The 23,020-nt window shown below is 45.7% G+C and overlaps 2 protein-coding genes across 2 annotated transcripts; one reads left to right on the forward strand and one right to left on the reverse strand.

Moving 5' to 3' along the window:
- The first annotated feature begins 264 nt into the window (after positions 1-264).
- On the forward strand, positions 265-8,121 carry rad51b (RAD51 paralog B). Its single transcript, XM_079254937.1, has 10 exons — positions 265-329; positions 796-895; positions 1,419-1,556; positions 4,680-4,797; positions 4,889-4,980; positions 5,148-5,242; positions 7,201-7,314; positions 7,383-7,512; positions 7,617-7,738; positions 7,803-8,121. The coding sequence occupies exons 2-10, from the start codon at positions 815-817 to the stop codon at positions 7,924-7,926; spliced, it is 1,014 nt and encodes a 337-aa protein (XP_079111063.1). The 5' UTR covers positions 265-329; positions 796-814; the 3' UTR covers positions 7,927-8,121.
- A 1,318-nt stretch (positions 8,122-9,439) lies between these two features.
- rmdn3 (regulator of microtubule dynamics 3) lies at positions 9,440-19,708 on the reverse strand. The gene is made up of 12 exons (XM_079255004.1): positions 19,321-19,708; positions 17,788-17,977; positions 17,428-17,571; positions 16,366-16,666; positions 15,547-15,649; positions 13,937-13,997; positions 13,780-13,855; positions 13,112-13,189; positions 12,925-13,023; positions 12,707-12,760; positions 10,861-10,950; positions 9,440-9,801 (listed from the first exon to the last, which is right to left on the reverse strand). The coding sequence occupies exons 1-12, from the start codon at positions 19,520-19,522 to the stop codon at positions 9,742-9,744; spliced, it is 1,458 nt and encodes a 485-aa protein (XP_079111130.1). The 5' UTR covers positions 19,523-19,708; the 3' UTR covers positions 9,440-9,741.
- Positions 19,709-23,020: the final 3,312 nt, after the last annotated feature.

Below are 23,020 nucleotides of genomic sequence, written 5' to 3' on the forward strand. Positions count from 1 at the left end.
TTCAGCTTTCGACAAACATGATTTACCACTTAACATAATAATGTCTTCAGCAATAAACATGTGTGCAGTAGTAGCATCTTATTCACCGGCAGTAATGTGATTGCTGCTGTCTGTTCCGCAGACTGTGCGGGGTTGGTTCGAGGCCCCCATTCCCCACGTGACCGCTCTTACTGCCAACGTGAACGTTGCTATGGTTGCCATGCCTGGTGTCTCCGCGACCGGGACGTCACTTACGCCGGAGACGTATTACGTCATTCCGTTTCATTCGCATTTTGTGCGCGGGAGCTTTGGATATCAGACAGCTGTGTTTGAGCAGGTGAAACCTGCAGGTATTTGAAACCAATCTTCACGTTAACGCGATGGCATTAAACAGGGACGACGCTGGTATTAACTCTGGACTAAGTTGTTCATCTCTGAGATTTACATCTGCCGGTTTGATTGAAACGCCGCGAGCAGATGGAGAGTCGCTGCTAATGCTAAGCTAACATGTTGTGTAAGATTGTTCATCTCTACAGCTGGACGAACCGAACCTGCAACATGACGGTGTGAAGTCCACCTGTCGGCTTCTTCCAACCAGCAGATTTTATTATTACATTTTCTCTCTCTCTTTTTAAACGCTGACTTTACATAAAGCTAGGAGTTGGGCGCTTTTCCAGCATGTTAAAACACAGTTTCATCACTGTGACATCGGTGCACTAAAGGATCCACTACCTACTGATATTCTGATGAGAGGACGAGTCTTCATCTCACTCCTCCTGCTTACTGGAAGAGTTTGACTGATTTCTTTCTACTCAGCAGGCTGAAATATTCAGACATGGCGATGAGAAGTGAGGCCCGAGTGGAGACGGAGGTGGAGGAGGAGAACTTCGGGCCCCAGCCTCTCTGCAGACTGGAGGTCTGTTTTCTCTTCACTTTCTTTCCTTCTGCAATTTAGTTAGTTAAGTTGTGCATAGAGAAACACAATAGAAGTATCTAAGTGAGAGCTGGCTGTAATGGAGTATCTGATCATCCTGTTGGTATTCTATATGTTGTAATGGACTCCAGTGTACACTTCCAGTATACACACACACACACCAGTGTACACTTCCAGTATACACACACATACCAGTGTACACTTCCAGTATACACACACACACACACACACACCAGTGTACACCAGTATGTTTATGCAATTAAAACATCTCCGGATGAGGCTAATCCCTTCAGAGAACACCTTCTAACATAACAAATCCATCTGATCTGTTTCATTTTAAGACATTTTGTGTCCGATTCAGGATTTCTGACTTCCCTGAAAAGTCTTTCATACTTTTAGATCAATTTATATCAAAGCATCTGCTAGTTTTCCTTTTTTTAAAAAAAAAAAAAAAGTTTTTTCCCAGTAAACTAATGCAGAATTGTCTCTTGTTCGTTGTGTGCAGCAATCTGGAATCAGTGCCAGTGACATAAAGAAGCTGGAAGAGGCAGGTTTCCACACCATCGAAGCAGTGGCCTACGCACCGAAGAAAGAGCTGCTCAACATTAAAGGCATCAGTGAAGCTAAAGCTGACAAGATTTTAGTAAGGAGCAATGTTTGTGTTTCAAGATATGAGATGGACTGTTCAATTGTTAACATAAACATGATCAAACCTCGCGGCTCGAGTCGGCGCCGTCTTACTTAGATTTTGTAGTTGGTATTGTTGACTTGTAGAAAGCAAATTTTCCTTCTGACTTTTTGCATTCTTAGTAACATTTCTAATTTAGGTTTAAAATTAGTGGATGATTTGAAGTTCAAAATGGCTGTCAGCTGATTGTGAATTAGCCCCAAAAAATTGCATATTAAAGATGCATTCCGAAACTTTCTTACCATAAAACTTTGCCTTCTGTTCGGTGACACAACATCTATCATGTGCATTTCTAGAGTCGCTTCATGGAATAATAAGGAACTGGCTGTTTTGAACACAAAATGTTGATGATTCAGCAAAGAAACACAAGAAGATTAAAAGAGAGAAAGGGACAAAACAAAAGTTGTCTTTTGCAGGCTAGGGAGCGCTAACAGGTCCGGTAGGATCAGGATGGATGCCGAGCTAGCTGTCGATGAGGGGTGTGTGACGGGAAAATGGCAGAAGTTCTGTGGTGTGTCCTTAAGTTAATTTCTACACATCAGGCAAAGGAGGAGACACTGACGGGGAAATAAGACGTTGGAACTTCTGAAAGTGGGGAGAGAACTGTCCAACACATCCAGGAAGAAATGCAGGGTGAAAAATAGCTTGAAATGACGGCGATCTCTGATCACGTAAATTCATTCATTCATTTTCTGAACCGCTTAATCCAATTCAGGGTCGCGGGGAAGCTGGAGCCTATCCCAGCTGGCTTTGGGCGACAGGCAGGGTACACCCTGGACAGCTCGCCAGTCCATCGCAGGGCCACACAGAGAGACGAACAACCACTCACACACACTCATTCCTAGGGGCAATTTAGAGTAACCAATTAACCTAACATGCATGTCTTTGGATGGTGGGAGGAAGCCGGAGTACCCAGAGAGAACCCACGCATGGGGAGAACATGCAAACTCCACACAGAAAGGCCACTGACCAAACCCCTCCCCAGCCAAGGATTGAACCAGTGACCCTCTTGCTGTGAGGCCACAGTGCTAACCACTGTGCCACCGTGCAGCCACTTGAAAATGAAAATGTTTGATGAAAACAAATGGTTAAAAACCAGCAGTAGAACTCAGGACCATGTTTAATAGTGAAAGTAGGTAGAACAGCTGTGGAGCCAGAAGAAGACCTCTGATCAGCGAGGAGAAGCAGAGAAAAGGGACCAGTTTGCGACTGGACTGGATAAAGACTGGAGCTGGAAGGTTGTGATGGATAGATGTGTCTGCCCATTCCCCAAACTGTACTGATACTGCAGCAGTACTGTGTTGCTCCGTACACTCTGCTGGTTCCTAAACATCATTACAGGCAACTGAATGGCTCAACATGCAGATTTAGTAAAGACAACAACATGAAAGTTATTGTATATTACAACATATCTTAATCTGATCTTAACATCTTTTCCACATATATAGTTAGCAAATTATACAAATGTGTCAAAACATGAAAATCAAAGTGAAAGTGTTGTTTATTTCAAATTGTTTTAAAAATAATAAACAGAAAAATACTACCCATTACCATTATTTAACAAAGGCATACGAGTGGCATACCAAACATCTACTTTTTACCTCTTTTCACCACAAAAGGCTCTTGTGTAAAATGTTATTACAGCCATACTGGAGAAAGAATTAAAGTCTCTTTTATGCAGATTCCAGACTAATTTATTTTAACATAAAAGTCCTGACAGGCAGGAAATAATCTAGCATTTGTCACAAACCCCCTTATTCATTTTATTTTCTACCAACCCTCTCAGATCTGCCAGAAACGAGCACAAACAGGAAGCTCCGCCCTAAGCCCCGCCTTCCCCCACTGCAGGCTGCGTCTGATTGGTCAGCTGCTAGGAGTGTTTGACAGAAGCGTGCACATCAGCCGTTTTCTTTGTAGAAACACGAGCAGAAATGGTAAACAAAGTAGTTACTATGGAAATAATGTCAACACCAAACGTGCAGCTCAACAACCCGCAGCGACGAAGGAAGCAGGACGTAACTGGAATGGCGAGCCAGCTGTAGTCCGAAACAACGTTGTTTGCTGTTTTTCACTCACCTTTTATACCTGTAAATGTCCGTGTTAGTAGGCGTACATGTAGCACAGTGTTAGAATTAGAGCCCTTTTAAATATGGAAATGGGACACACAACAAAAAAAAAAGGGGGGGGGGGTGTAAGAGAGCTTAGAAAACGTCAGGGGAAGACGAAAAGGTCAGAGGCTGGGCTGTTAGACTTAAACCAGAGTTGGAATGAAATATATCTTTGTAGTAGTCCAGAAAGGGTTCTGTGTGTTGTACGCTTTAGTCGGAACGGTGGGTCTTTTGGAGCGGGACGTAGGACGTTGTCACACACCTGTTGTGAACGTTTTGGAGGAAAAGGAGAATTACGCGACAAGCAAGCAGTGATGAAAATGCAGTCGGAGTCTCCCTGAGACGTCTGTATCGTGTAGCAATGCATAGATCCCGATCAGTTCTTGTTATAGATTAAATCGGCTTGGACGTAACAGAACATGTGACAGAGAGCACGGTGGCAGGATGTGCAGTTTGGATCTGTGGAGTTTATTTCTATAAATCCATTTTTATATTGCTGAAGTCTCGGCATTCAGGTGACTACGTTTCTTTCTGCAGCTTTAGAGAACCTCTGCTCACCTGGTTGGATGAGGCTGTGGGCCTCAGAACGAGATCGGCTCAGTGTTGCCAGTATTTTAAAGGATCCTGGGATGTTTTAAAAGCCAGCGGTTGCTGCTTTCTTTCAGCCACATAGGAAAAGATTTGCAGGTTTTATTGGTATCAAATCAACATTTCACCAGTTTCTAACAAATCTCTGAACTGCACATTCATACAGATCAGGCATTCACTGGCAGGTGTCTGTTTCCACGGTAACGAGACCATTTTCTGTGACGTTTTACTGTTTTACACCAACATTTGTAAAGCAGCTGATTTTCCTGCATTCTGAATTTGACCACACACTTCTGAAGACAACAAATTTTCATACTTTGATATTAGACAAAGTAAACCTTGTTTATTTTATTGTATTTATTAGTTTTCTCTTTCCTCTCAGACAGAAGCTGCCAAGCTGGTTCCTATGGGCTTCACAACGGCGACTGAATTCCACCAGAGGAGGGCTGAGATTATCCAGATTTCTACAGGCTCCAAGGAGCTGGACAAACTCCTGCAGGGTGGGTTTAACTCTGCCAGCATCTCATCCAGCTGATCAATGGTTGGTCGGGCAGGAAAAGCTGCAGCAGTAAACACACCGTTTCCATGCAGGTGGCATCGAGACGGGCTCCATAACAGAGATGTTTGGAGAGTTTCGGACGGGGAAAACCCAGCTGTGCCACACTCTGGCTGTAACCTGTCAGGTCGGGAGAAATCTGATGCTACTTAAAGGCAGTAATGTGACAAGTTGTGCAGTAAAGCTTCCTTCTTATCACTTTTCTTCTAATGAAATGGAGCCAACGTTCAGCCAGGACTCGGTTTTTGTTTCACGGAGGGCTGAACCTCAGTCTGTTATCATTTGTGTCTACAGCTGCCCATTGATCAGGGAGGGGGAGAAGGAAAAGCCATGTACATCGACACAGAGGGAACCTTCAGACCGGAGAGACTCCTCGCTGTAGCCGAGAGGTGAGTCCGTACGTTCAGGGTCGGCGCATCGTAGTCCTGATCAGTCCAGGTGGTCTCAGATCTCAGATCCATGCTGCTGGGATGATGCAGGATGTGGTTCAGCGTGGTCCTGCTGGACCAGTTCTCCTGTTCCACCATCAGGATGTGGTTCAGCATGGTCCTGCTGGACCAGTTCTCCTGTTCCACCATCAGGATGTGGTTCAGCGTGGTCCTGCTGGACCAGTTCTCCTGTTCCACCATCAGGATGTGGTTCAGCGTGGTCCTGCTGGACCAGTTCTTCTGTTCCACCATCAGGATGTGGTTCAGCGTGGTCCTGCTGGACCAGTTCTCCTGTTCCACCATCAGGATGTGGTTCAGCGTGGTCCTGCTGGACCAGTTCTCCTGTTCCACCATCAGGATGTGGTTCAGCGTGGTCCTGCTGGACCAGTTCTCCTGTTCCACCATCAGGATGTGGTTCAGCGTGGTCCTGCTGGACCAGTTCTCCTGTTCCACCATCAGGATGTGGTTCAGCGTGGTCCTGCTGGACCAGTTCTCCTGTTCCACCATCAGGATGTGGTTCAGCGTGGTCCTGCTGGACCAGTTCTCCTGTTCCACCATCAGGATGTTGTTCAGCATGGTCCTGCTGGACCAGTTCTCCTGTTCCACCATCAGGATGTGGTTCAGCGTGGTCCTGCTGGACCAGTTCTCCTGTTCCACCATCAGGATGTGGTCCAGCATGGTGGAAGGTCTTCCCTGAAAGAGACGTTGTCTGGATGGGAGCAGATGTTTCAGCATTGATGGAGCTTCCCAGATGTGGAAGCTGCCCACGCCATCGGCACTAATGCAACCCCATCCCATCAGAGATGCAGGCTGATAACAAGCTGGATGCTCCCTCTCCTCTTTAGTCTGCAGGACACGCCGTCCATGCTGTCCACAAACTATTCCACATCTTCATCCAGGTTTCCACTCAGAACATTTTAAATGAGCTTTGGTCCAGAGAAGACGCCGTGTTTCTGGATCCTCTTCACATATGATGGAGCTTTAACCTGCATGTGTGGATTTCAGCCTGAACTGGGTTCACACTGGTTTCTGGAAGCTTCCTGAGTCCATGCACTGGTTTCCAGTAGAATCATGTCTGCTAGGGGGTCAAGGATCACCAGCATCCAGTTTGACCTTCTGCCCTGTCTCGTGCACACAGATTCCTCCCAGTTCTCTGAATGTATGGATCATAGGGGCGGGAAAATGGAATCGAAAAATCTTTTTCTTTTTTTTTTTCTTTCAAATGAATAAAAATAATCCATTGTAAAATTTTTGTCATTTTTATTGATCCTTTTGTCGTCTTGGACATTATAACAGCAGAATGATGGTCTGGCTACTGGGTTGTTTTTTTTCTTACTGAAATCAAGAAAATGTGTTTTTTTTTTGTTTTTCTTTCTTTTTTTGTTTTAATCTACAAAAGTCAACAAAATCAAGGAATTGTGAGAATTGCAATTTAATCAAATCGGCACCCAAAAAATGGGAATCGAGTCGGGACAAAAGCGTACCGTCACAGCCCTGATGGATTATACTCTGTAGATACTGGGATCTGGAAAGTCTTCTCTTTTTCATGTTGAGGAACAATTTTCTGAAATTAGTCCAGAATTTTAAGACCCAGTTTGTCCCAGATTGGTGACGCTGTCCATCTTTACACCAGAGAGACTCTGCCTCTCTGAAATGCTCCTTTATAACCAGCCATCTTACTGGCCAGTTAACCTCCATAGTTTTCAGATGCAACTCCAGTTTCTTTTGTTTTTTTTGTTCACTTTTCCAGCCTTTAGTTTCAGCTTCTTACAGACATGTTGCTGTAAAAACATCTGCTCATGTTTTAGATGAAATGTCTTCATCTTCTTCATGTTTTACTGGGAATGAAATGGAAGCTGGTGAGTTTTTAGTCATTTTGGATCAAGCATCATTGGTTTGTCTGCGTGTTGTCTCACCAGGTATGGGCTGGTGGGCAGTGACGTTCTTGACAACGTGGCCTATGCTCGAGCCTTCAACACAGACCACCAGACTCAGCTGCTGTATCAAGCATCTGCCATGATGGCAGAGTCCAGGTCCGTCACTAACGGAGAACAATCTTTTACAGCTCCAGCACAGGATGCTTACACACTTCCTGTTTCAGGTATGCGCTTCTGATCGTGGACAGCGCCACCGCTCTGTACAGAACGGATTACTCCGGCAGAGGAGAGCTGTCCGCCCGGCAGGGACACCTGGGGCGGTTCCTCCGGATGCTGCTCCGGCTGGCAGACGAGGTACGGAATCTGCGTCACGTCGATGTGTTCAACGTCCACAATTCTGTCCAATCTTTCCACCTGCTGTCTGACTTTACTGCTTTGTTCAACCTCTGCCACCGTAGTTTGGTGTTGCCGTGGTGATAACCAACCAGGTGGTGGCTCAGGTGGATGGGGCGGCCATGTTCTCTGCAGATCCTAAGAAACCAATCGGTGGCAACATTCTGGCTCACGCTTCCACCACACGGTGAGTTTTTATCCCCAGAAATATTTCTTTTTAAAACGACCGGTTAAGACGGATGTTCCTGCAGTTTGTACCTGAGGAAGGGCCGCGGAGAGACCAGGATCTGTAAAATCTACGACTCCCCGTGCCTGCCAGAGGCCGAAGCCATGTTTGCTATTAACGCTGACGGTGTGGGCGACGCCAAGGACTGAGCTGGGAAACGTTCCTCTGGTACCTGCTGATCAGGACTGAACCATCCGATGCCACGAGACTCCAGATCCGGCATCAGGAGGAGGATCGGATAAAACGAATAAACAACCAGCCAGTCGGCAGATGCACAAATTTCACATTATTACATAGTAAAAATATTTTCTCTACTTTAAATCTTTATTGTATCAGAAAAAAACAGTCGAAGTGTTTTTTCTTGTTTTGTTTCTTCTGTAAAGTTGTCAAAAATAAGTATAATAGTTAACATGTTTACTTTTTTGTGTGCGTTTCGTTGTTTTTGTCTTTGTGTCCAAGTTTCTTTAAAGAAAGTTACAACTTTCCCTTCACACTGCTGTCACTTTTTCTGTTCAGTTACTTTATGACATTTGTTTTACTGCAAAGACTCAGAAGAAACAGTGAAATAAAGGTGGGGGTGGTCGGATCGGTGGGGGGGGTGGTTGGTTGGATCGGGGGATGGAGGTGGTTGGATCGGTGGGGGGGGTGGTTGGTTGGATCGGTGGGGCGGTGGTTGGTTGGATCGGTGGGGGGGGTGGTTGGTTGGATCGGTGGGGCGGTGGTTGGTTGGATCGGTGGGGCGGTGGTTGGTTGGATCGGTGGGGGGGTGGTTGGTTGGATCGGTGGGGGGTGGTTGGTTGGATCGGGGGATGGAGGTGGTTGGATCGATGGGGGGGTGGTTGGTTGGATCGGTGGGGCGGTGGTTGGTTGGATCGGTGGGGGGGTGGTTGGTTGGATCGGTGGGGCGGTGGTTGGTTGGATCGGGGGATGGAGGTGGTTGGATCGATGGGGGGGGGTGGTTGGTTGGATCGGTGGGGCGGTGGTTGGTTGGATCAGGGGATGGAGGTGGTTGGATCGGTGGGGGGGTGGTTGGTTGGATCGGTGGGGGGTGGTTGGTTGGATCGGGGGATGGAGGTGGTTGGATCGATGGGGGGGGTGGTTGGTTGGATCGGTGGGGCGGTGGTTGGTTGGATCAGGGGATGGAGGTGGTTGGATCGGTGGGGGGGTGGTTGGTTGGATCGGTGGGGGGTGGTTGGTTGGATCGGTGGGGGGGTGGTTGGTTGGATCGGGGGATGGAGGTGGTTGGATCGGGGGGGGGGGGGGGGGGGGGGGGGGGGGGGGGGGGGGGGGGTTGGTTGGATCGGGGGATGGAGGTGGTTGGTTGGATCGGGGGGGGGGGGGGGGGTTGGTTGGATCGGGGGATGGAGGTGGTTGGATCGGTGGGGGGGTGGTTGGTTGGATCGGGGGATGGAGGTGGTTGGATCGGTCGGGGGGTGGTTGGTTGGATCGGGGGGCGGGGGGTGGTTTGATCGGTGGGGGGGTGGTTGGTTGGATCGGGGGATGGAGGTGGTTGGATCGGGGGGGCGGGGGGGGTTATACCGCCAACGGAAAGAACTGATTCCATTCAGGACAAAGTTTTAGTCTCATCAGACGTTTATTCTGACTCTTTCTGGGTCAAGTAGTCAAAATCTACTCATCAGGAAACAAAGAAGAAGTCAGGAAGCAGAACATCAGCTTGTTCTGTACTCTTGTCACATTTCATCTAAATAAGTTGATAAATTAAAGTATAATAAAATTAGAATAAGGATTTTTATCTGTACAAAAATAATGGCGTCTTTATAAAGGATGTTTTTTTTCAGACTCCTCTTTTTAGCATCTTAGGAAATTAAATACATTTATTGTTTGGCTTTTTAAAAAAAAAAACAAAAAAACCCAGAATAAATAACTTGTCATATGTTACAGGTCACAATATGTTTCACATTAAAAATAAGTCACAGCTGAGCAGAAACGTTTCCAAGGCAGATTCACGTCTTGGTGTTGATGAGGACCTGCAGCTCTGATTCCAGCTCCGATGCTCCGTCATCCTGCAAAATGACAAAAGCAAAGTGTCAAAACCAAAACTGATAGTTTGTTCGGGGTGGGACGTTAACTCCTTCATTACCATTAATTACAGACAAAGACATTTAATCCCTTAACTTCTGCACATTTTCCTGTCACTACGGTTAAACCGGTGCAGGCGGGAGAGTCTTTATACTTTAATATATTTAGCAAGTTTTCTGACTCCTTCAGTGAGTTTATTTTTAAAAGTGACCATTTTTTGTGGTATTAGTACATTTACTCTTCTCAGTAAAGAGAGCTGCTGCAGGCATCACCTCGGCTCCATACACAGACTGAAGAAACCCGTAAAGTTGCCAAAGACTGATCCTGCTTCGGCTTACTGTCAGATATTAACGTGTAATAATGAAGATTGTGGGCAAAAACGTGTAAAGGTAAAAGTGCTGCAACATGTTGCAGACTCTTCATTAGTAAACAGCCGGAGATGTTTGTTAAAAGTACCTAAAGGGACTGAAGTCTTCATTTCAGACCAAAAATGGTTCCTAATTATGAATTTAAATGAATCCTTTAACGTTCACATGTAGAAAAATGACAGAGAAAATCATTTTTCTATTTGTTTTGTACAAAAATAAATGTTTTTTAGCTCAAAGTTGAGATTTAATTTAATAATAATATGACAGTGAAATGGTTGAATTGTGAACCAGCAGTGTTGGCAGAAACGGCTCAGTTTATTTCCTCTGAAACTCATCAGTCTGCACATCTACCTCTACGGAAGGTTTTATGCTTTTCCAGACATTAATAAGCCTGAGTTCACAGTAATAATGTCTTATTTCATTCAGTTGTTCTCTAAATTCCATAAAAATAAAGAAATGTTGCTTTTGGGGGGAAATATTTCTTGGTGATTAATTAAGATGGATTAATTAGAAAGTCTGTATTTTTACATTCAATCCCACCCCGAAGGTTTTTGTATGTTTTGTTTTGAGATCTAAATCTGAAATATTGTAAATAAAAATACATTAAAGTTCCAGGAAAGTAGAAATGATGAGATTTTTGCAGGGTAGCGCTGCGTCTCTGAGAACTTTACTCACATCAGCTAAAGCAGAAGAGCGTGTGGACACGTTCAGCGCCAGCTTGGTCCAGCTTGTGGCTTCTGAGACATTCCCCAGCTCTTTGTGACACTAAAAACCAAACATTAGAACCAGTTTTATAAAGATCCCAACAAGAACACACAGCCTACACTGAAACAAATCATTTGCAGAGAGAAAGGATCGAGGAAGGCGCTCCGTCATGAACAGAGAAAAAAACATGAAAATCAAATATCATGTGGAGACATCAGCAGCTAAAGGACAGAACTTCCACTGTTAGATAGTTTATCAGAAGCTCTTTATAAAATATCCACATCTCCACCTTCACCACAGAAATCCAGCAGAAAGGCCGGTTTTCCACCAGGAACAGTTCACACACAAACAGCTGCAAATCAACACATCTAAGGTTAGTCAGTTCTCAGAACCCTGAAGCTCCAGACAGATTTTCTTTAAATAAAAGGTTTTTTTTATTCTTATTATTTGTGACAAACAGAAACACATCAGACTGGCCCCATCCTCCTGCTTGGTACCAGATCTCACAGAAATCATGACTGTAAAAGAAAGAAAACGCTACGGATTTATATCGATAAATCACTGGTTGGGAAACATGAACACCATCAGCAGCTGACATATTCTACACGGTTGGAATGATCTGATGGGAAACTTTATCTTCCCTGTGGCTCATCACACGTCTGATTGGCTAAAAACTGGCAGCTGGGAATTCTTCCATTTGGTGAGGATCAAGAATATCCGATCATCCTGATCCGAACCGCTTTGTCCGATGAAGGGAAGCAGGAGACGAGAGGCAGGAACACCCTGGACAGCTCGCCAGTCCACCGCAGACACACACACACACACACACACACACACACTCCGAGGGACAATTTGAACTATTCAATCACGTTTCTATAAAATTTATTCTGGAGGTTGTGTGAAGGCGTTTCAGGGTTGGGTGGACAGTTTGACCCGGAGCTCCAAGTCGCCGTGGAAACGTGTGTCTGACATGGTCCAGGTCCATCCCTGATGTTTATTCTCAGACCAGTGGAGTCTGAGGCATCTTGAGGGGATTATCTTAGAATCCAGGTTTCTTCTGTTACTGGTGGGTTTAGACTGTTTTTGCTGTTTCTAACCGCGAACTTTGCCCTCATAAACCCACTTTGGTCCAGAGAAGACGGCGTGTTTCTGGATCCTCTTCACATTCACCTGCATGTGTGGATTTCAGCCTGAACTGGGAGGTTTCTGGAGTCTTCCTGAGTCCATTCACTGGTTTCCAGTAGAGTCATGTCTGCTTTTAATGCAGAAGTTCAGTGAAACAATGGACATAAAATTCTTCATTGTTTCTGCTCTAAAGTCTTTCTTTTGGCGCTTTAGCAGAATTAAAACAAATGTTTCTTTAGAAATGGCACCTGTGTGAACATATTGTGGGAATTGTTATAATTATTGCAACGTTCAGGGACCATAAAACAGTCAGACTTGTGAGTTAGTTGAACTCAAATGGAAATATTTGCAGTTTTCTGTTGCAACTGGAGCTGCAGGCTCAACAGCCTCTTGTTGGATTAAAAGTCGATTAAAACTCATTTTTACTCTACTTGTCATTCAAGCAAGCATGAGCGATCTGTGTTCTCATCTTTCATGCTTTGGATGTCGTTATTTCTGATTTCTTACAGTTTTTATGTGATCATTCTGAACTGTTTTCTGTTCTTCAGTCCTTGTTCGTGCTTTTTTATTCTCTGTATTGAACAGCACTGCGATGCTTTTAAAGGGCCTTAGAAATAAAAAGGTAAGTTTGACAACTATCTCAACATACAACTACTGTGCAGTCCGCCGCTGAGGTTAAATATGACGTTACCTTGGCGATGTATAGTCTCACGGTCCTGGAGAAACCTGGACTCAGCTCCTCTGCCTGAAAATTGGGACAATACAGAAAAAAATCATATTTCTACTGTAATGAGTCGGGAGGAGGAAGACGAGCTGGTGGGTTGACTGGGAAGAAGAGAAGAACTTTTCCTTCATATCTAAATGGATTCCTAGTGACCTGATGCGTACATGCATGTGTGGGACTTGTACCTTGAGGAAGTTTTCTAAGGCATGGTGCAGCGTGCAGGTGGGAAGGGTCTGGTAAAGCGCAGCCGCAGCCTTTTTCTCCAACCAGTCCAACGAGGCAACCTGCAAGGAGAGAGAGACGCCACGGTAAACGAAGCCTCCTTTTGGTATGAAAACAGCGTCTCTGGAAGAACACAGCTCCTTGTTTCACCTCGTAACACCACCTTCCAAGCAGGTAGAAACACACGGGGTCATTGTCTCTGAGGGCCATCGCCCGGTCCAGATGCTCCTGAAAGGGTTTCAGAAGAAAAAGAACTGATGATAAGAAATAAGTCATCTTAAAGAAATAAAACCCATTTTATATCTATATTCACTTGTTTTTGTTTGATTTTAACTTGACTGTTATACATTTTTGGTTCTTATTAGTTGTATTAACTTTCTTGTGATGTAACGACTAAACTTTGTTTACCAACAAAGCTCTCTGCAGGAACATGATTTGCTTTTTAGAAAAGGACACCTCAGGGTCCTGAGGTGTCCTGGACACGGCCGTCTGTGGACACGGCCGTCTGTGGACAGCATGGACGGCGTGTCCTGCAGACTAAAGAGGAGAGGGAGCATCCAGCCTGTTATCAGCCTGCATCTCTGATGGGATGGGGTTGCATTAGTGCCGATGGCGTGGGCAGCTTCCACATCTGGGAAGCTCCATGAAAGCAGTCGACTCAATAGAAACTCCTAAAATGGAAATTTCTCAGTTTTATCATCTAATTTCTTGTCTATGTTTAACTGGGGATAAAATATTGGTTGATGAGAGCCCAACGTGTCTGGAAGGTGGGTTATATGATCCAGAGTTTTCCCTGAATACGAGTGTGTGTGCGTTACCTTCAGTATGTGGGAACTCTTCAGCTTACTGTGCATGCTCTCGTGCTCTGACGGGAGTCCAGTCAGCACAGCAAACCTGAAGACAGGAATAAAATAGGATCAATGAAAACCAAAGAAAGACAGGAGGAAAATCAGGTGTTAGTTTAAGTCGTTTTACCACTTGTGACACTCAGCATTCAGGCCGTTCTTCTTCAGAGCCACCTCCGCCTCCTCCCGACCTGCAACAGCAGCTGCATGTTAACACAAGCGTGTGTTTCTCCCACCATGCAGGGAAGGGTTGAGGGGAATCCCCCCGGGGAGGGTCTTCTCTGAAACACATCCACACGCTCACTTTGACCTACAACAGTCCGTCCCTGCTGAGGTAAACAGGCCGAAACGGATTCAATTCAAGCCGTTTGTTTTACCCAGCCTCCCTCTGCAGGAGTCCCTCCAGCAGCCTGGACGGTTCCAGCGAAGAGCAGGATCAGCCCAAATAAATGCCGTTCATACATCCAAGGAACAGAAACATTCATTGTTTCATTATGACATAAAAGCATCATACGACGGCTTTTTGGTAAAAATTTCTTTTGGACTAAAAAAAACGCAGAGCAGAGCTCAAACATCCATCCATCATCCGAAGCACTTAGACCATCGTAGGGCCGCGGGGAAGCTGGAGCCTACCCCGGATGTCTGTGGGCGAACGGCAGGGTCCACCCTGGACGGCTCGCCGGTCCACCGCAGGACCTCAAACATGTTTCATTTTATTTTCGTGACATTTTTAACGGGGAAGAAAACCACTGCATGCGAGAGAAGTTTGAACTGAACCAGGAATCATCCAGCAAAGCACATCTTCTGATTCCAAACGGACAAATCTTCCCAACGGGGTGCTCTCCATACCGGCCTGAAATGAAGCTTCTGGCAGGTTGCAGGTGTGAAACTTTGACACAAAGTTTGGTGACTTTTGGGAGATGTTCAAGTCCACAAAACACAGCCTAAACCTTTGGCTGATTTCCAGCCACGTGAACGAAGCTACAACCTGGGATTCTCGTGCTGCAGCTCGACAGAAGGTGGGATTTCTTTCATATCCGTTTTCTTTAAACATCTTCAGCAACTTTAAAGACACACTCCGGAACTTTCTGACATTAAAACTCGGCGTGGTTCGAGGACAAGGGGACGTGAGTGTTTCTGGAGCTGCTGCGGCCCAGCAGCGTCCCGAGGCGGAGGAACCGACACGATACGAGGTCTCCACGCGGCGTGACGTTTGACGTTGGTAAGATAAGGAACTGGATGTTTGAACACACAACGTCGCTGATTCAGCAAAGAAACAAGAAGATTAAAAGAGACAAAAGAGTCCTCCTGCTGAGAGACGCACCGCTGGGATTGGCTTTGTAAAAGAGTCCGGGTAACGTAGTTTTCCTACGTCACACTTCAGAGGATGAATGTTTTAAAACCTGCTCGTATTTCAGGATTCTGCCGCTGGTCTGATGGACAGTCTGTATTCTGTCTGCCGGCCTGCTTTCAGAACGTTCTGACTTCATCGATGCATGCTGTTCATGTTTCTGGTTCGAGCTTCGGTGGGTGGGCGTGTTTGTGTGTGTGTGTGTGTGGGGGGGGGGGTCTCCTGGATGGGGTGTAAGGGTAAAAAGCTTGTAAAAACTCTGATGATGGATGTAAATTAAATGTTAATGGAGAAATGATAAATAAAGATTTGGAATGAGAGAAGAAGACAACACAGGAAATTGTGTGTGTGTGTGTGTGTGTGTGTGTGTGTGTGCAGGAGCCCCCTACCTTTCAGTGCGTACGCCGTTCTCTCCTGCTTGTCCGCTGCAGACTCGTACATGTCGCCGTAGGCTCGGGCGAGCCGCCACAGAAACTCGCTGCTGTCTCCGTACTGCAGAGGACCACAGGGTCAGAGGTCAAACCCTCGCATGCATGAATTCTGAACAAACGTCGTCACATTTCTTCCACAGCCTAAACCTTTTCCCTTTTACAGCCACATGAACGTTCCTTTAACCTGGGATGAGTAAAACATCACAAACACGCGGAGCGACATCTGAATAATGGAAGTTAAAACAATAAAAAAAACAGCCAAAAGTAAAAGAAATAAAAACACTAAAACTTTCCTTTGTCTTTAATATCATTTGATCCTATTTTAGTTTATTTATAATATCGATAGAAATATTTATAATATATTGTCATATTTATCTAATAGAAATATTCTGTAAATATTAACTAGTATTTTTTGTCCTGTTTAATGCGGAGGTAAACTTGGTAAGTACATATAGGTGTAAATATGAAATTTGACACTATATTAGTTTATTCTGCAGTGAGTGGCTGTGTGTTGTGTCACTCCTAATGACTAAACAGGAAAACAGCCTTAAACAGGCGTCCACTGTGGTGGACACGATGCATTAAAGGCTTAAAGTCCTGATGGAACACCAGACTGACTTTCACTGGCCGGAGAGATCTCAGAGAAGAGACAGGATGAAGATGGATGCTGCATGAGCTGCTGTTAGCGTGTGTCACTGGGAGAACTGGTTAACGTTCTGTTCGGATCCCAGTAGAACAGCAAGCAGCTGAGGATGTGGTCCAGTGGTGTTCCCTTACCTCAGCCTTGTTCTCCATCAGCAGTCGGAAACCTTCTGCTTTTAAACTGCCGTCTCCTGTGTGGAGGACGTCGCTCTGAGCCAGGAGGAGAGCCAGCTCCCCGCTGGGAACTTCAGACACCCGTCTTCCCTCCTCCTCCTCCTCCACCTCCTCCTCCAGGGAGTCTTCTCGTCGGACAGTGAGGACTGTGGCACAGCTCCTCTCCTCCTCCTCCTCGGACTCCTGATCGGGCTCCTGCTCGCCCTCCTCTCGGTCTGTGTCTCGATCCGTGTAGTCTGACTCGGCGTAGGCTGTGGAGTACCTGAGGAAGACCATTTCTTAGGAATGCCTTTTAATGTCAGTGTTTCCCGCAGGAAATAACGACGAATAAAGTTTGCTTTGAGTCCAGTAAATCCAGTTTGAACTGGACCCTCACACTGGCAGGTTCTGGACAACCCTTCTGGTTTCTCTGGTAAGGAAGTTTAAACTGGGCCAAACACACAACTGGAACAATGTGCACATTAGTTCTGACCTGCAAAAATGAAAGATAAGAAGGCGGTTGTCATGGTAACGTTCCAGAACAACTGAGTCTACCTTCATTATCGTATAAAGTTTCAGGGCTGGATGGGTCCCTCCCACATCAGCTTTCTGCCTCAGGCCCCATAAAGATGGTCAGAAATATTCCAATATTTCCCCAGTTAACACCAGTTTAACATCTCATCTCCAGTTCAGAAATAATCAGATGAAATCTCAAGATCTTCAGCGTCTAAGATAGACGTGAATCAGATGAACACATCCTCCAAAAATACCAGTTTTTACAGCATTTTCCGACACGTTGCCAGCTGACAACACACACTGCGAAGCACGTGCGCATGCACGTGCAGACAGATGACACGTTTGAGCTTAAAAGCAGGAATCTTTATAACATGACCTGTTCTGAGAGACAGGAATGGATGAGGCTTTAAAACAGGACGTGTGTGTGGAAGTTATGCTCCAGATGTGATGAAAACATGAAATATGGTCTCATCTGCAGTCAGGTCTGAATGTTTCTGTCCTTCACAGCAGCGTGTTATTCTTACACACCCTCCTTCGCTGGTCTCCTCGTTGGTGCTGGCCGGTCCCTGGCTGGCGGTGAAGTAGATGGAGCTCGAACTGGTGGAGTCAGTTCGCTCTCTGTGGACAAGATGACGCCGCCGGCGCACACGCTGACTCTCCTCCACCCCCTTCCTGAAGTGGACGAGGACATCAGTCAGAGAAGCCAAACGTCCGTCAGACCTCAGATACACACACGACACAACAGCACGACGGCTACAGAGCTGCATGGTGGCGGTCAGACAAGCTGAGATGAGCCTGCAGACGTGGTTAAACCCCCCCACCTCCCCGTGAGTTTAAATTCCCCCAAAACGAGACAAACACGTTGTGGAACGTGAAAATTTCACTCACTTGACATCCTGAATGATTTGCAGGGCGATGTCCTCCAAGCCGCCCCGCAGCTCTGCCACCTCTGAGCGCAGCGAGGCGACACAGTTCAGCACCTGGTCCAGCTGGTTCCTGAGCTCCAGCTGCTGCTCTGCAGACAGGCCCTGTACCGCTGCCTCCACCGCCGCCAGAGCCTGCTGCTGCGCCTCCATCTCTGCAGCCGGAGACAGAAAGGCTTCGTGTTCACACACGCTTCTTCAGGTAGGGGCCCCGCTCCCAGCCAGGTGATTAGAGGCGTGGCCCCGCTCCCAGCCAGGTGATTAGAGGCGTGGCCCCGCTCCCAGCCAGGTGATTAGAGGCGTGGCCCCGCTCCCAGCCAGGTGATTAGGGGCGTGGCCCCGCTCCCAGCCAGGTGATTAGGGGCGTGGCCCCGCTCCCAGCCAGGTGATTAGTCCTGGTCTTTAACCAGCCCAAATGAGCTCATGTAACTCCACTTCTTATGGATCCTGACTGGATTCCAGTTGCAGCTTTTCCTGCGATACAAAATGATGGAAACGGCTCCAATCTACCTTCACACCTGAATCCAGGACTACACTCCCTCTTTACCATTATGATCTACCAGTGAAAGATGCTGGTTTAGCAGTGCTGCTAAAAATGTGGGGAGAGCCCCCCAAAATCCCCTGAGATATTCTCCTGTTTACTCTGGGTTTTTGTGGATTGACTGACTGCAAGAAGGAACAAAAACAGTCAAGTTGTACTGGAAAGGTGACTATAATCTTTCCAACGATGTAACACCAACTGGTATAATAAAAATGTACATAGTTTATTAATAATTGTTTTACCTAACAACCATTTTAAGCTGCTGCTGGCTTCATTCGTTATATTTTCAGTAAATAAACACAAAAATCTATAAGATTGCCAAAGTGTAGACATGTCAGCTTTCACTGTAATATAAAATGCATTTAATGGAACCGATCCCGCTTTTGGAAACATGCATCTGTGCATTCACACAGCCTGCATCCATCTCTACACAGGCTCCGTCTGTACCACCGGTACCACCTCAGTACCACCACGGTACCACCGGTACAACCTCAGTACCACCACGGTACCACCTCAGTACCACCACGGTACCACCGGTACAACCTCAGTACCACCACGGTACAACCTCAGTACCACCACGGTACCACCAGTACAACCTCAGTACCACCACGGTACCACCAGTACAACCTCAGTACCACCACGGTACCACCTCAGTACCACCACGGTACCACCGGTACAACCTCAGTACCACCACGGTACCACCGGTACCACCACGGTACCACCTCAGTACCACCACGGTACCACCGGTACAACCTCAGTACCACCATGGTACCACCTCAGTACCACCACGGTACCACCGGTACAACCTCAGTACCACCACGGTACCACCTCAGTACCACCACGGTACCACCGGTACCACCTCAGTACCACCACGGTACCACCGGTACCACCTCAGTACCACCACGGTACCACCTCAGTACCACCACGGTCGGTACAGACCGGATGAGGCCGACCCACCCTGCGCATCCAGCGGCTCCATCAGCGGCGCTCCTTCATCAGATGCGTCCAACAACCGTGGTGCTGGCGGGGTTTGCGGTGCGTGCCCCGGACATCTCCTCTTACTGATTTCCCTGTAAACTATGAAAGCGATCAGACCCAATCCCGCTGCAGCTCCGACAGAGAGCCCGATCAGCCCGTTCCTCCCGAGGTGGACGTTCATGTCTGCAGCCACACGCTGGTTCAGCACCTCGCGACGCTTCAGGCCTCCAAACGCAACTGGATGTTTTTAGTCTGATGAGAACAGGGACATTTTTCAGCCGCCGAGCATGAAATGTGTAGCTGGAGCAAACTGGCTGCGCACGACGAGGCTGAAGTTAGCTTCCGATTCGTAATATGTGTAAAGGGCAATTCCACTGAATTTTTGAGAAACTAGACCACATTAGACCAGGTCCTGACAAAAATCTACGATACTTAGACTTTTCAAACCTGGACTGAGATATTCTAAATAATATGCAGATTTATGAAAATAAATTGTCTGATTTGTACAACCTTTATTCTATTTGTGAAAATGCAAATAAAGCTCATTTTATTCCATTTTTTGGCATCTGGACCACATTAGACCAGGTCCTGACAAAAAACTAAAACACTTGTAGTAAATTTTTGTCAGGACCTGGTCTAATGTGGTATAGTTTCCGAAAAATTCAGTGGAATTGCCCTTTACACATTTTGCGAATTGAAGCTAACTTCAACCTCTTTTGCGGCACGCGCACACATCAAATCTTACGTCATTAGCCTTACAAAAACAAAGCGTTCACGCGGGCAATTTTATTGTTATACGCAAAATTATTTAAAAAAATTCTTTAAAACCTCACCTATCATAACTTCTAAGAGTAATAAATGCAAATATACTGTTTACATCCAATACAATGTGAATTTATCCGCCAGAAAGACTATTAAAACATGATCTGTAGCTACAACGCAGCACTGTTAGCTTAGCCAGCACGTCAGTGAAGTACTTCCGGTTTCACCTTCAAAATAAACTCCAGAACAATACGAAGCTGCCGCGTTTAAAACATTTTCCACAGTAGTTTTAAAGTGTGCCATGTGTTTAAGCTTGTTACATTTAACATCCAAAAGGTTTTGCTTGTGTTAGTTATTTCTAAAGTGCTGTAGATTGAAGCGATTGATAAGTCAGTGGACAATTGATAGGCAAACCGGAAGTGTGTCATTTTGACTTTATTTATTCCTTTTATCGCATTTATCATTTATTTTCCTCTGTACAACATGCTGTGCAGCCTTTTTACTGTACATATCTTAACTCTTTAACGTCCGAGCCATGAAAAAACTGCTAGAAAATTATTTTGTTAAAATATGAGATATTTATTGAAAAAAAGTCTGTTGTCTTAAAATGTAACAAAATGTAATTTAATGTAGCACGTGTTTTTGTTCTTGCTACGTTGTGAGTACCGGTGGAAATGTGTGTGTGTGTGTGTGTGTGGGTGCACCCACTTTAAATCCATATATTAATTGCTTATCATGTGAATGAAAAAAACTTGAGTGAAAGCACCGCCAGCATTCAAAAGTGACCAAAACATCAGCCAGAAAGCATCGGAACTGAGAAGTGGTCTGTGGTCACCACCTGGCACATCAATGCCAGCTGTGGCAAGAAGGTTTGCTGTGTCTGTCAGCGTAGTGTCCAGAGCATGGAGGCGCTACCAGGAGACAGGCCAGTACATCAGGAGACGTGGAGGAGGCCGTGGGAGGGCAACAACCCAGCAGCAGGACCGCTACCTCCTTCTTTGTGCAAGGAGGAACAGGAGGAGCACTGCCAGAGCCCTGCAGAATGAGCTCCAGCAGGCCACAGATGTGCATGTGTCTGCTCCAACAGTCAGAAACAGACTCCATGAGGGTGGTATGAGGGCCCGACGTCCACAGGTGGGGGTTGTGCTTCCAGCCCAACACCATGCAGGACGTTTGGCGTTTGCCAGAGAACACCAAGATTGGTAAATTCTCCACTGGCGCCCTGAGCTCTTCACAGATGGAAGCAGGTTCACACTGAGCACATGTGCCAGACGTGACAGAGTCTGGAGACGCCGTGGAGAACGTTCTGCTGCCTGCAACATCCTCCAGTATGACCGGTTTGGCAGTGGGTCAGTAATGGTGTGGGGGGGCATTTCTTTGGAGGGCCGCACAGCCCTCCATGTGCTCGCCAGAGGTAGCCTGACTGCCATTAGGTACCGAGATGAGATCCTCAGACCCCTTGTGGGACCATATGCTGGTGCGGTTGGCCCTGGGTTCCTCCTAATGCAAGACAATGCTAGACCTCATGTGGCTGGAGTGTGTCAGCAGTTCCTGCAACACCAAGGCATTGATGTTATGGACTGGCCCGCCCGTTCCCCAGACCTGGATCCAGCTGAGCACATCTGGGACATCATGTCTCGCTCCATCCACCAACGCCAAGTTGCACCACCGACTGTCTAGGAGTTGGCGGATGCTTTAGTCCAGGTCTGGGAGGAGATCCCTTAATAAACTATTCACATTTATTTTGGAATATATACTTAAATTAAATAAAAACACAGCACACCCATAAATTATCAATAACATGAACTCTAGCTTTAACTTTGTTTCAAAAAGAAAATCTATTTGCTAAAGGAATCAAACTGATATTATTTTATCAGAGAAAAGCAATTTTAAAGTTACAGCTTTGGAAACACAAAAACTATTTTACACAAAATGTTTGCAATGAAGGGAAAATGAAAAAGCTTAAAATCTAAGATTCTTTGGGATAAGATGAGACATGCTCATGTCTGGACTATCGTAATAGAAGATAAAATTTTTGGGACTTCTTGCCATAAAACATTCTGGTTCTCTATTTTAGGACAGTATCTTTACCATTTTATAGATTTTTCAAAGCAAGGTTTAAACCAATCTTGATGTTAAAATGTTGCAATGAAAGCTTCATGCTCCAAATTTATAAAGAGAGATGGACAGATTAGTACCTGAAGTTGTCTTTTTTTGCCCCTCAATTACTAATTTTAATATTATTCATATTTTTGGTTTTAGTAATATATTTGAAGTATGAAGTTTATAGGAGCCTTTTTTTTCTTTTAGTCAAACAAAGAGATGATTGGATACACAGAAGAGTCTCCAAGTTCAGACATCAATGAGAAAGAGTATGTTCCTGAATCTGATAGCGACAGTGTAAAAGACAGTGACCGTTCAGCAGTTGTCAAACAGATGAAGAAGAAGAAAAGAGTCCAGAAAACAACTTCCTCTCTAGAAATTCAGCCACTTAAGAGAAGGCTGTGATCTCTTCAAGTTCCCTAGCTGCAACAGGGTCAACAGTCATGACCCTGAAGAAGAAAGAAAATGGTAGGAGGCTTTAAAATAAAAGGTTTTCTTGTGTATTTTGCAGTAAACCTTACAGTAAAATGTCACACCATCTGGAATCCAAACACAATGACAAACCAGAAGTGGCAAAGGCAAATGTCCCAAAGGCTCTAAGGAGTGAAAACTGCAACTTTATTTATTGAGAAATAAAGGAAACTGTGCACACAATCATGAAGTGATTAAAGAAGGAAAAAGAATGGTCATCCCCGTCAACAATCCAACATCTTGAAATTTGGAGAGCACTTATTTAATAAGCATGGTCAAGATGTAACAAGACACGAATACATCTGGCAGAAGATGCGTGAGACTGGACGAGTTGTTCTTCAAG

This window comes from Telmatherina bonti (genome assembly GCF_933228915.1).
Source record: "Telmatherina bonti genome assembly, chromosome: 16".
Classification (NCBI taxonomy): domain Eukaryota; kingdom Metazoa; phylum Chordata; class Actinopteri; order Atheriniformes; family Telmatherinidae; genus Telmatherina; species Telmatherina bonti.

Bases quoted from the DNA above. Each gene is read 5' to 3' on its own strand.
- rad51b (XM_079254937.1), top strand. From the start codon at position 815: ATGGCGATGAGAAGTGAGGCCCGAGTGGAGACGGAGGTGGAGGAGGAG. The intron at 896-1,418 runs GTCTGTTTTCTC...CGTTGTGTGCAG, and splicing joins AGCCTCTCTGCAGACTGGAG to CAATCTGGAATCAGTGCCAG. The intron at 4,798-4,888 runs GTGGGTTTAACT...GTTTCCATGCAG, and splicing joins GCTGGACAAACTCCTGCAGG to GTGGCATCGAGACGGGCTCC.
- rmdn3 (XM_079255004.1), bottom strand. From the start codon at position 19,522: ATGAACGTCCACCTCGGGAGGAACGGGCTGATCGGGCTCTCTGTCGGA. The intron at 15,650-16,365 runs GTAAGGGAACAC...GGTCCTCTGCAG, and splicing joins TGATGGAGAACAAGGCTGAG to TACGGAGACAGCAGCGAGTT. The intron at 13,856-13,936 runs GTAAAACGACTT...TCCTGTCTTCAG, and splicing joins AATGCTGAGTGTCACAAGTG to GTTTGCTGTGCTGACTGGAC.